At 39.4% G+C, this 13099-nt stretch overlaps 1 protein-coding gene across 5 annotated transcripts in view; it reads left to right on the forward strand.

Moving 5' to 3' along the window:
• Positions 1–13099, forward strand: part of LOC118920712 (ankyrin repeat domain-containing protein 26-like) — a 118255-nt gene that overhangs the window by 21510 nt on the left and 83646 nt on the right. For 4 of the 5 annotated variants that reach the window (XM_057498044.1, XM_057498045.1, XM_057498046.1 and 1 more), the window contains exons 8-9: positions 8198–8258; positions 8352–8548. The exons of the other annotated variant lie outside the window; for it this stretch is intronic. In XM_057498044.1, coding sequence (XP_057354027.1) covers positions 8198–8258; positions 8352–8548 — 258 coding nt within the window. The remainder of the gene's footprint in view (positions 1–8197; positions 8259–8351; positions 8549–13099) is intronic. 5 annotated transcript variants of the gene reach the window in all.

Raw genomic sequence — 13099 nt, forward strand, 5'->3', positions numbered from 1 at the left:
GAGGTCACTGGCAAGCCCCACTATTGGGCTATGGCCCACATTGTCTTTTGCCCTGTGTGCAAAAACGCTGATGTAACCATTGGGATACGTAAGAGGCAGGCTTTCCTTCTAGTCAGTGCACCTGGGCCAATGTGTCTACTTCATCATCCCTGAGGATGCCAAAGGCAAATGGCAAGTCACATGATATACAGTAACAGTCTTAGTCTGACCAAAGGCCCATAGTTCTTGCCACAACTCTTGCTTCTGGAAGTTGGCATGGTACCATGTTGGTAGCCACAGGGTCAGGCCCTGACAGATGGCTCAGCTGTCAGTGCAGACAGCTATAGGGGAGGGCTCCTGGGTGATCATGAGCCATTCTGTCTGCAAGAAGGCCATTGGCTATTCTTTCCCTCCCCATCCTCCATCCATATTGTCTTGGTCTTAGGATGGAAAGCCCAGCCCTCCACATCAGGGACTGCCCACGACTGGAGCCGTCTGTATACCATGTATCTTCGGGTATAGCGGCTTTTCCCTCCTGATAAGGACTCTCGGCTGCCAATGGCTCAAAAGCATGTTCTTCCTGCTTTCCACTGGTGTATGTGACTGGTCCCAGTAAGCATTGGAGTTCTCCACTTGAGGGAATAGTGGAGAGGGCAGTACACTGCTCTAAATATGCACCCCATTTGGCCAGTGTAGGTGTCTGTGCCACACCAGTCCGTGACCTTCGGATCTTGCACCCACCCTGCAATGAGATAGTTGGTTATTACTTTGGTTGGAGCTGTTCCGTGATGGGCTCTGTAGCAGCAAGGCGTGGTACACAGCAGCTAGTTGCTTCTCTGTCAAGGTGTACCGGACTCTGCTCCTTTCCATAGTTGTGACCAGAATCCAATGGGTTGGCGTGTCTGTTCAAGCTGCTGCCAAAGACTCCATCCATAATGATCTTTGGTTACATGAACATCTAGCTCACAGGGCCTTGATGAGTCCATTATACTCAAGGCCTGTACAGCCTTGACTGCTGGCTTAGCAGCAGTAAAAGCAGGTGCATATGTCTCGTCCCAGTCCCATCTGATGCCCTTTCGTACCAGCGGTATAAGGGCTTCAGAATTTGTGTCAAGTGTGAGATAAACACTCTCCAGTAGCCCCAAAGACCCCAAAACTCTTGTAATACTGTCACAGTGGTAGGTATAGGGGAAGCCTGGATCTTGTCTATGACTACTTCAGGAATAACTTTGGTTTTACCTGACCTGACAACCCCCAAGAATTTTACAAACCAGGTCCCTGAACCTTGGTGCTGTTCTCAGCCCATCCTTTCTCCTGCAGATGTTGCAACAGTGTAGGAACTGCCTCTTCTAAACCTGCAAGAGAATCAGATGTGAGCATAATATCATCAGTGTAGTGATACAGCCTCACCGTTTGTGGTTTCTTCCATGTGACCAAGTCCTGGGCTATAGTTCATGACAGATGGTGGGACTGTGGAGGTATCCCTCTGGAAGGACAGTGAATGTCCACTGCTGGCCTTCTCACATGAAGGCAAACTGTTCCTGACTTTTCCTGTGCAATGTCAATAGAGAAGAAAGGCTTAGCAATATCCACAATATAATGATACATTCCTAGTTGAATGCTGAGTGTGTCCAGAATGGCTGCTATAGAGGGGAAAGCAGCATGTAAAGGGAGTGTGACTTCAATCAATTTTCTGTAGTCAACTGTCCTATGCCAGGAGCCGTCTGGCATTTTCACTGCCACACTAGGGAATTTAAAGGACTATTGAGTGGACTTTATGATGCCAACCTTCTCCAACTCCTGCAGAGTTTCTCCAATTTCCTTGTGCCCCTCAGGCAATTCATACTGTTTAGTACTTGTTACTCACTGAGGTACAGGTAGAGCTGAAGGTGGGTTCTTAGCTTGTCCCCTTAGAACTGCCTTTGTCACACATATCCTCAGTCTGAACTCACCTGCAGTGGTCTGTAACCACAGGCCCTGCAGGATATCTACACTCAAAATATATTAAGGGATGCGAGAAATGTATACAGTATAGTCTTTTGGGGGTAAATGCCCTATCCCCAATGGGATTTGGGCTTTCTTCACTCCTAATTCCCTTACCCTCATAGCCGTCTATCACAACAAGGGTCCCGGGAAAACACTCAGGGTTGCCATAAATCAGAGAACACTCAGCTCCTGTGTCCACCAGTGCCAAGACATGTACATTCACAGGGAACCAATGAATTGCTAATTCTACATGTGGCCTCCAGTCCCCACCACTTCCCCCAAGGTGGGGACCTTGACTCCCACCTTAGTCAAACTGCAATGCCCAATCATCCTCATGTGGATGAGAGGACCCAGGTAAATGTTGAGTACTGCCCCCAGGAAGTTTTGCAGGGACACAGGCTGGGCATGAGGCTTGACTCTGGTTTCCATGTCCTGGACCTTAAGCAGCTGGAACTGCTGCTCTGGCTTTAATTGGTGCCACAGTTCTAACAAGATGCTTTTGGGCTGCCCACCAAGTTTTTCTTTCACTACCCTGGCCTTTATCAAATAGACCCACATCTGGTTCCTCAAGACCTTCACGGGGCCTTTTGCACCTCTCCTTTCAGTTGTAGCCCATACTTCCCTCTGTGCCCTTCTTGTTTCAACCTCCCCGAGATCTGCTAAAGTACGAGTAACCTCACTTATGGGTTACCCTACATGGGGGCAAGAGTATTCACTAGGGACTCAAAGATGTGGATGTGGGAGTTGTATGCAGCACCAGATTTCTTATTCCTACAGTGAACAACTCCTTGTCAGGGCCCAGGGCTCCATATTATAGATGATATTTTTCATGCCCAATTCCTGCAATACCTGTTGGAGCTCTACATATGTTTTCTAGCCTAGTGGATAAATACGGTAAATCACCCTGACTAGGCCAAACTGCCCTGATGGGCAGCTGTCTGCCATTCCAGAAGTATCTGATTCCCTGAGGCATAATGGGCACTTTGCAATTGCTGCTGGAGGGAAGGGTGAGTCATCAGGGAAGCCAGTCTACTCACCTCAGTAGCTGACATAAGGTTTTCTACCCCCATATCCCAGAGATATAAAAGCCATGTAGGCAGATTCCGGTGGCCTCTACCTATACCTGACACTCATGTCCACCAGCTTATCCTGGGTATAGGGGCAGAGCATGGAGTCCTCCACAACCTGGGGAGGCGGCTGCTCCTCCCCCTGAGGAGCCTGCAGTTGTTTCATTTTTATTTTTTTAATTATGGGCAGATGGACCTTTAATACAGGAGAGGCTGGTATCTTAGGGGGTGGCCTCAGCAGCAGATCGGCCTATGGCCCCACCTCCTCATCTCCTTCTGGCTCCTCCAACATCGTGGGGCTGAAGGCACCACTCTTTCCTCCCCCTCCCCCATGGCCTCCTGTAACACGGGTTTTCTTGCTGCTTCCCCCCTCACCACTGCTATGGAATTTTCCAGGAGTGTGACCTGTCTTTCCAATCACTGTCTCTCTTCCTTAAGGGCATCCCATAGGTTATTTTCCTGCTCCTCCAAGTGATGCTAAAATGTGTCTCTCTCCCACCCAAGTCTGTCTCTCCTCACTAACACTCTTGATAATCCTTTCTCCTTGATAGCCCTCTCTTTCTCCTGTATAACTCTCTCTCTCTCCTCAAGAACATTTTCCACTGTCTCAAGGAAAAAAGACCCTCCAATGCCATCTGCTATATGGCCACTTAGTGCCTCTAAGCAGTCTTCTAGCTCACAGAGGGCTAATTCTATGGCTTCCAGTGTTTCCACCCTTCCCCAGTTCAGGGGAAGGCCCCACTCCTCTAGGAGGTGCTTTACCCTAGACCAGTTCCCCAACAGGGGCTCCCAGATTGGAAGCCCCACAGACAAAGGGCTCCTAGCTGAAGCTGCACCCTGTGTCGCTGCAGCCACTGGGGCCTCCCAACTAATTCACAGGGCGGGTTCTGGGCATCTCCCCACCATCTCTAGGGGCTGCCCACTCAAGGGTTTCACCCCTTTATACAGATTTCAGGTTCAGAGGTCCTGCCAACTACTGCCAGGTGTAACTCCAGGGAGAGGAAATCCTGGGGCAAAATACCTTTAAAACTGAAATCAGTCAAAGGGAGAAATAAAGTTTAAAACCCATTTCTTGCTTACGAACTGCATTCCGGGAGCCGTCTCTTTCCTGCTGTGGCAGAGGCTAGCCAGTCCTCCACCCAACCTCTCAGGTTCAAATAAGCCCTTGGTTGCCCAGTTAATTACCCATTGATACGGAGTTGGACTACTTCTCTCCTCCCCTTAGAAGCACCTGTTGATATGGAGATACACTAAAACCAGGCAAGAGATTCTGGAAATATTACAATTTTACCCACATGTGTCATAAATAAAAAGGAGGTATATAAGTACGTGATTATGAAAAAGAAGGTGACAGTATATTTATTAGCAACTTCCAATTGTGAGCTTATAATTTTAGATTAAGAAATTTCAATTTTTTTAGGCCCATCTCATTAGATATATCTTTTCCATTAATTATATCTTTTCAAGCCATACATTTCTCCTTAGAATTCTGATTATCAGCTCTTTCTCCAAATGGAAAGTTGATAAGTACGAAACATTTCTTTTTCTATTTTTCTCTTCTTTTGTGATAATTTACAGAATTAGGTAGTGATAGATAACCATGTTCCACTAACTGAATGATTTATTTACAGTGAGAAAATTGACTTTTTATTACAGTCATATTTATAAACAAACAATTGTAGAGTAATACAAATCTGAATGATTAGGGATATACTATGAACAAAAGCCTCTATTATATATATTACATACAGGAAGGTATACAGAGAAATATATATATTTCAGTATTTATAAATGTGTAAATTTAGGGATATACCATAAGCAAAAGCTTCTGCTTTATATTATTTTAGTATATATATAGTATATATAATTTTAGTATGTGCATATATATATTTACATATATATTTTAGTGTGTATATATATATATATATGAAATATGTAATACTTTATAAAAATGTATATTATAAAAACATATGTATAAAACAGAAGCTTCTGTTCATAGTATATCCCGTCATACTTACATATATATATTCATATATGTATACTGAAAAAATATTTACTTCTCCAAATACCTTATTGTATTTGTGTTTTTCCCTTTTTCCTTGTCTTAAGCTCATACTTGATTGGCCATATCTTATTTTTTCCTTTCTCCCTCCTCTCCTGCCTTTTTTTGTTGTTGTTTATGATTTAACCTTAACCTGATTTTTTCCCTGCAGAAAACATTTCGTTAGTGTCTGTTCTTTCAATCTATCTCACTGCCCCTCTTGTCAACATATTTGGTGATGCTTTTCTGTTTAGTATGTGTATGTTGCTTTCATTCATGAATCATTGACCCACAAAGTTTATTTAATTTTTCCTTCTCTTTCTTGGATGGAACTGAATTTAAACAATCTTTTGTCTTTAGTTTTTGGCAAACAAAAAAGAACCTACTTGTACTGTTTGCAATTCCAGTTGATATAAATAAGATACTTCTAAAATCTAAAATTGTATTTTCCCCTACAAGAGATAATTCATGCAAGTATAAGTCATGTCAAACACATTTCAAAATGTAACAAAAAATTTAAGTTTCTTAATGTTAGTTTTTTCAATGATACTTCAAACTATACAAGTATAAATTTTTGTTTTGGTTCTTTTGGTAAAGAAAATAATCTAGTACATATTACAGAATTTGTATAATAATCAGTTAGCAGTAAGGAGAGTAACATTTTGGGGCCACATACATCATGTCTCATAATCCTTGCCCCTTTTATTTTTTTTGGTATCATTAATGTACACTTACATGAGCAACATTGTGGTTACTAGATTCCCCCTATTATCAAGTCCCCACCACATACCCCGTTACAGTTACTGTCCAGCAGCGTAGTAAGATGCTATAGAGTCGTTACTTGTCTTCTCTGTACTATACTGCCTTCCCCCTGCTCCACCCCTACATTATGTGTGCTAATCATAATGCCCCTTTTACTCCTTATCCCTCCCTTCCCACCCATCCTCCCCAGTCCCTTTCCCTTTGGTAACTGTTAGTCCATTCTTGGGTTCTGTGAGTCTGATGCTGTTTTGTTTTTTTATTTGTTCAGTTTTTTTATTTGTTCTTATACTCCACAGATGAGTGAAATCATTTGATACTTGTCTTTCTATGCCTAGCTTATTTCATTGAGCATAATAACCTCTAGCTCCATCCATGTTGTTGCAAATGGTAGGATTTGTTTTCTTCTTATGGCTGAATAATATTCCATTGTGTATATGTACCACATCTTCTTTATCCATTCATTTACTGATGGACACTTAGGTTGCTTCAATTTCTTGGCTATTGTAAATAGTGCTACGATAAACATAGGGGTGCATATGTCTTTTTCAAACTGGGCTCCTGCATTTTTAGGGTAAATTCCTAGAAGTGGAATTCCTGGGTCAAATGGTATCTCTATTTTTAGTTTTTTGAGGAACCTCCATACTGCTTTCCACAATGGTTGAACTGATTTGCATTCCCACCAACATGTAGGAGGGTTCCCCTTTCTTTACATCCTCACCAACAATTGTTGTTTGTCTTTTGGATGGTGACCATCCTAACTGGTGTGAGGTGATATCTCATTGTGGTTTTAATTTGCATTTCTCTGATGATTAGCTATCTGGAGCATCTTTCATTGTGCCTGTTGGCTATCTGAATTTCTTCTTTGGAGAAGTGTTTGTTCAGCTCCTCTGCCCATTTTTTAATTGACTTATTTGCTTTTTGTTTGTTAAGGTGCTTGATCTCTTTATATAATTTGGATGTCAACCCCTTACCAGATAGGTCATTTATGGATATATTCTCCCATACTGTAGGATGTCTTTTTGTTCTACTGATGGTGTCCTTTGCTGTACAGAAGCTTTTTAGTTTGATATAGTCCCACTTGTTCATTTTTGCTTTTGTTTCCCTTGCCCAGGGAGATAAGTTCATGAAGAAGTTGCTCATGTTTATGCTCAGGAGAGTTTTGCCTATGTTTTTTTCTAAGAGTTTTATGGTTTCGTGACTTCAATTCAGGTCTTTGATCCATTTTGAGTTTACTTTTGTGTATGAGGTTAGACAATAATCCAGTTTCAGTCTCTTACATGTAGCTGTCCAGTTTGCCAACACCAGCTGTTGAAGGGGCTGTCATTTCCCCATTGTATATCCATGGCTCTTTTATCATACATTAATTGACCATACATGCTTGAGTTTATATCTGGGCACTCTAGTCTGTTCCATTGGTCTACGGATCTGTTCTTGTGCCAGTACCAAATTACCCCACTTTAATCTTCCTTCTCAGGATTGCTTTGGCTATTTGGGGTCTTTTGTGTTACCATATGAATTTTAGAACTATTTGCTCTAGTTCATTGAAGAGTACTGTTGATATTTTGATAGGGACTGAATTGAATCTGTAGATTGCTTTAGGCAGAATGGCCATTTTGACAATATTAATTCTTCCTAGCCAAGAGCGTGGGATGAGTTTCCATTTGTTAGTATCCTCTTTAATTTCTCTTAAGAGTGTCTTGTAGTTTTCAGGGTATAGGTCTTTCACTTCCTTGGTAAGGTTTATTCCTAGGTATTTTATTTTTTGATGTAATTGTGAACGGAATTATTTTCCTGATTTCTCTTTCTGCTAGTTCATTGTTAGTGTATAGGAATGCCACAGATATCTGTGTATTAATTTTGTATCCTGCAACTTTGCTGAGTTCAGATATTAGATCTAGTGGTTTTGGAATGGAATCGTTAGGATTTTTTATGTTCAGTATCATGTCATCTGCAGTGACAGTGACAGTTTGACTTCTTCCTTCCCAGTCTGGATGCCTTTTATGTCTTTGTGTTGTCTAATTGCTGTGGCTAGGACCTCCAGAACTATGTTGAATAAAAGTGGGGAGAGTGGGCATCCTTGTCTTGTTCCTGATCTTAAAGGAAAAGCTTTCATCTTCTCGCTGTTAAGTATAATGTTGGCTGTGGGTTTGTCATATCTGGCCTTTATTATGTTCAAGTACTTGCCCTCTCCTTACCCCTTTTAGATGAAGGTTAGCAAGTGGCAAAACTGAGATTACATCTACATCTGAATGATTTCAAAGCCTCTGCTCTTTGTGTTAGATCATCTAGTAAATGGTGAATATTATAATTATTTTATCAAGTTTGATTCTTGTTTTTCTTAAAGCTATTAATTTTTTTCTAGAATGTCCTCAAACCAAGCTTAACAAAGCTAATGACTGCTTCTCAGCAATCCAAGAAAAACAGTAAGCTATTTGAAGACTGTCGGTTCTTGTGTTATTTGCTGATTCAAAATTACAGATATTTTCATGTACTCTTTACTTTGTTTTTCACTATAGCTGAAGCAAAATGTAGTGTGAGACCACACAAAAGAACCTTGTTTGAGGACAGTAATTCTTATAGTGAAAATGAAGAAGTGGTTGAAACCCTTCCCAAGCCCTCAGTTGAAATCCAGGGCTGTTCTCATCCTTCCTTTCTATTCCCCGAGTCTGTGTTGGAACCTCCAAAGTCTTTACTAGTCCTTGGTCTAACAAAGGTAAGACCTTTTGTTTTGCATTAAAGTTTTTCCTCCATGCTTTTTCACATACCACTGTCCTGGTATGCCATCATGGAGGGAAAGAATCGGACAGCAACAAGGAAAAACAGCCAGATGAATAGGAAGATGAGGGGGATGAAGGGACAGAATTCATTTAAGAAGAGCAAGATGAATATAAAGATTGAATAAGAGTCAAATTAGAAAAAGTATTATAAAGACACAACAGAAATAGGTTAAGTAACAACAGGAACTCTAAATTATAAGATACACTAGAAATTATTTTGAAAGTACAGTAAGAAAGCCAGGTAATAAAAAAAATGTTCAGATGCTTCTGAATGATTTATAGCTGATTTTTATGAAGAACTGAATGAAAATTTAATCCCCACTTTCAGGATTAATAAAGTGATAGGTTATATTTAATCTAGCAAAGACTGTGTTCATAGATAATACAAAATGAAATCTGCTTAGGCTTTATCAAGTTTATTGTGAATTATGACTTTTTGGCCCTTCTGTTTCTAACTTAACTTATAATAACTCATGTTACTGTTTGGTATAATCTTGGTAGGTGTTTTAGATCTTTTTGAGAAGAAAGAAGAAATAATTAAGCATTTTATTCAGTCTTCATTAGTCAAAATTTATGATTATGTGAAGAGATTTTTCATCTCCATTAAATGAAAAATTAAATTTTAAGCTGCAACACTCTTAAATATATTAATGTAGAAGTTATTTTTTTCTGGAGAAATTCTAATTTTTTCTAATAGTATGTGGGTGTAATAGATACATATGCACACAGCAAATGAATGAAATCACAATTTACCATTTTTTTTCTACTTGTTATTATAGAATCATAAGAAGGAAAGATTGTTCACAGAATACAAAAATTATTTCTGGAAAATGATTATTACTTTTTAAAATGCCTCCAGCAACTGGTACATTTCATATTATTCTTGGGAAGTGTTATTAACTTTAGAAGTCATAGCTGTTAAACCTAACATGTGAATGCTTTCATATCTAATATTCAGAAATCGCGGTGGTTTTGTTTTGTTTAGTTACTTCTGTCCTCGTGAATATTGGGTCCTGCCTGATAATCATAGATGTATTCTGTAACATCTTGAATTGGTGTTTCACAATTAAATCTTTTCACTAAACTTAAGAGTACTTATTCCAGAAATGAATATTTGTATGCATCCATTAAAGAGTATATTTTTTATTCTTGAGGCAAATGATGAAATATATAATTGAAAAACTGAGTCCCATGGTTCTTATTCTTTTCTTTTTTTTAATTTTCAAAATTTCAGAGTTCTATGTAGGTTTGTATGACTTAAATATATCAGTTTAGTATGTTACAAGTATTTATCTTCTAATATCATATGTTGCTTCTGGGTATGTTCATTAATTATTACTCCAAATGTGTTAATCCAAATCTTTCCTTGCAGTCCCTGCATGCCTCACATTTGATAGGTCCCAAACTAAAGACGTTGTCCTGACCCTTTCCTGAATTTTGGTAATCTGCTCTGTCCTCCAGTTTCCCTATCCTATTAAACAGCACCACTGAAACAGTGAAGCAGGAAAAATCCTGGCCTCCAACCTCCCCTGCCATCACTGCATCCCTTCACCAAGTTTAGTCTTTTTTTTAAAAATTTATTTTGGTATGATTAATCTACAATTACATGAGTAATATTATGTTTACTAGACTTCCCCCATCATCAGGTACCCCCCACATACTGCATTACAGTCACTGTCCATCAGCGTAGAAAGATGCTATAGAGTCACTACTTGTCTTTTCTGTGTTGTACAGCCCTCCCTGTGCCCCCCTCTACATTATGTCTGCTAATTGTAGTGCTCCCTTTTTCCCCCTTATCCCTCCCTTCCCACCCGCCGTCCCTAGTCCCTTTCCCTTTGGTAACTGTTAGTCCATTCTTGGGTTCTGATGCTGTTTTGTTCCTTCAGTTTTTTTTCATGCTTTTATATACTCCACACATGAGTGAAATCATTTGATACTTGTCTTTTTCCACCTGGCTTATTTCACTGAGCATAATGCCCTCTAGCTCCATCCATGTTGTTGCAAATGGTAGGATTTGTTTTCTTCTTATGGCTGAATAATATTCCATTGTGTATATGTACCACATCTTCTTTATCCATTCATTTACTGATGGACACTTAGGTTGCTTCCATTTCTTGGCTATTGTAAATAGTGCTATGGAAAACATAGGGATGCATTTGTCTTTTTGAAACTGGGCTGCTGCATTCTTAGGGTAAATTCCTAGGAGTGGAATTCCTGGGTCAAATGGTATTTCTATATCGAGTTGTTTGAGGAACCTCCATACTGCTTTCCACAATGGTTGAACTAATTTACATTCCCCCCAGCAGTGTAGGAGGGTTCCCCTTTCTCCACAACCTTGCTAATATTTGTTGTTGTTTGTCTTTTGGATGGCCATCCTCACCGGGGTGAGGTGATACTCATTGTGGTCTTAATTTGCATTTCTCTGATGATTAGCAATGTGCAGCATCTTTTCATGTGCCTGTTGGCCATCTGAATTTCTTCTTTGGGGAAGTGTCTGTTCAGATCCTCTGCCCATTTTTTAATTGGATTATTTGTTTTTTGTTTGTTGAGGTGTGTGAGCTCTTTATATATTTTGGATGTCAGATCTGTCATTTATGAATATATTCTCCCATACAGTAGGATGACTTTTTGTTCTATTGATGGTGTCCTTTGCTGTACAGAATATTTTCAGCTTGATATAGTTCCACTTGTTCACCTTTGCTTTTGTTTCCCTTGCCTGGGGGAGATATATTTATGAAAAAGTTGCTCATGTTTATATCCAAGAGATTTTTCCCTATGTTTTTTTCTAAGAGTTTTATTGTTTCATGACTTATATTCAGGTCTTTGATCCATTTTGAATTTATTTTTCTGTATGGGGTTAGACAGTGATTCAGTTTCATTCTCTTACATGTAGCTGTCCAGTTTTGCCAACACCAGCTGTTGAAGAGGCTCTCATTTCCCCATTGTATATCCATAGCTCCTTTAACATATATTAATTGACCATATCTGTTTGGGTTAATGTCTGGAGTCTCTATTCTGTTCCACTAGTCTGTGGGTCTGTTCTTGTACCAGTACCAAATAGTCTTGATTACTGTGACTTTGTAGTTAAGCTTGAAGTTTGGAAGCGAGATCCCACCTGCTTTATTCTTCCTTCTCAGGATTGCTTTGGCTATTCAGGGTCTTTTGTGGTTCCATATGAATTTTTGAACTATTTGTTCCAGTTTGTTGAAGAATGGTTTTGGTGTTTTGATAGGGATTGTATTGAATCTGTACATTGCTTTAGACAGTATGGTCATTTTGACAATATTATTTCTTCCTAGCCAAGAGCATGGGATGGGTTTCCATTTGTTAGTGTCCTCTTTAATTTCTCTTAAGAGTGTCTCGTAGTTTTCAGGGCATAGGTCTTTCACTTCCTTGGTTAGGTTTATTTCTAGGTATTTTATTCTTTTTGATGCAATTGTGAATTTAATTGTTTTCCTGATTTCTCTTTCTGCTAGTTCATTGTTAGTGTATAGGAATGGCACAGATTTCTGTGTATTAATTTTGTATGCTGCAACTTTGGTGAATTCAGATATTAGTTCTAGTAGTTTTGGAGTGGAGTCCTTAGGGTTTTTCATGTACAATATCATGTCATCTGCAAATAGTGACAGGTTGACTTCTTCTTTACCAACGTGGATGCCTTGTATTTCTTTATTTTGTCCTATTGCTGTTGCTAGGACCTCCAGTACTATGTTGAATAACAGTGGGGAGAGTGGGCATCCCTGTCTTCTTCCTGATCTTAGGGGAAAAGCCTTCAGCTTCTCACTGTTAAGTATGATATTGGCTGTGGGTTTATCATATATGGCCTTTATTATGTTGAGGTACTTGCCCACTATACCCTTTTGTTGAGAGTTTTTATCCCTAATGGATGTGAATTTTGTCAAATGATGTTTCAGCATGTTTGGAGATGATCATGTGGTTTTTGTCCTTTTTGTTGATGTGGTGGGTGATGTTGATGTATTTTATAATCCTGTACCATCCTTGCATCCCTGAGATGAATCCCACTTGATCATGGTGTATGATCCTCTTGATGTATTTTTGAATTCGGTTTGCTAATATTTTGTTGAGTATTTTTGCATCTATGTTCATCAGGGATATTGGTCTGTAATTTTCTTTTTTTGTTGGGTCTTTGCCTGGTTTTGGTATTAGAGAGATGCTGGCTTCATAGAATGAGTTCGGTAGTATTTCCTTCTCTTCCATTTTTTGGAAAACTTTAAGGAGAATGGGTATTATGTCTTCTCTAAATGTCTTGTAAAATTCAGTGGTGAATCCATCTGGCCCAGGAGTTTTGTTCTTGGGTAGTTTTTTATTACTGATTCACTTTCGTTGCTGGTAATTGGTCTGTTTAGGTTTTCTGTTTCTTCCTCGTTCAGTCTTGGAAGATTGTATTTTTCTAGGAAGTTGTCCATTTCTTCTTGGTTATCCAGTTTGTTAGCATGTAGATTTTCATAGTATTCTCTAATAATTCT

The sequence above is a fragment of the Manis pentadactyla genome, chromosome 3 (genome assembly GCF_030020395.1).
Source record: "Manis pentadactyla isolate mManPen7 chromosome 3, mManPen7.hap1, whole genome shotgun sequence".
Taxonomy (NCBI): Eukaryota; Metazoa; Chordata; class Mammalia; order Pholidota; family Manidae; genus Manis; species Manis pentadactyla.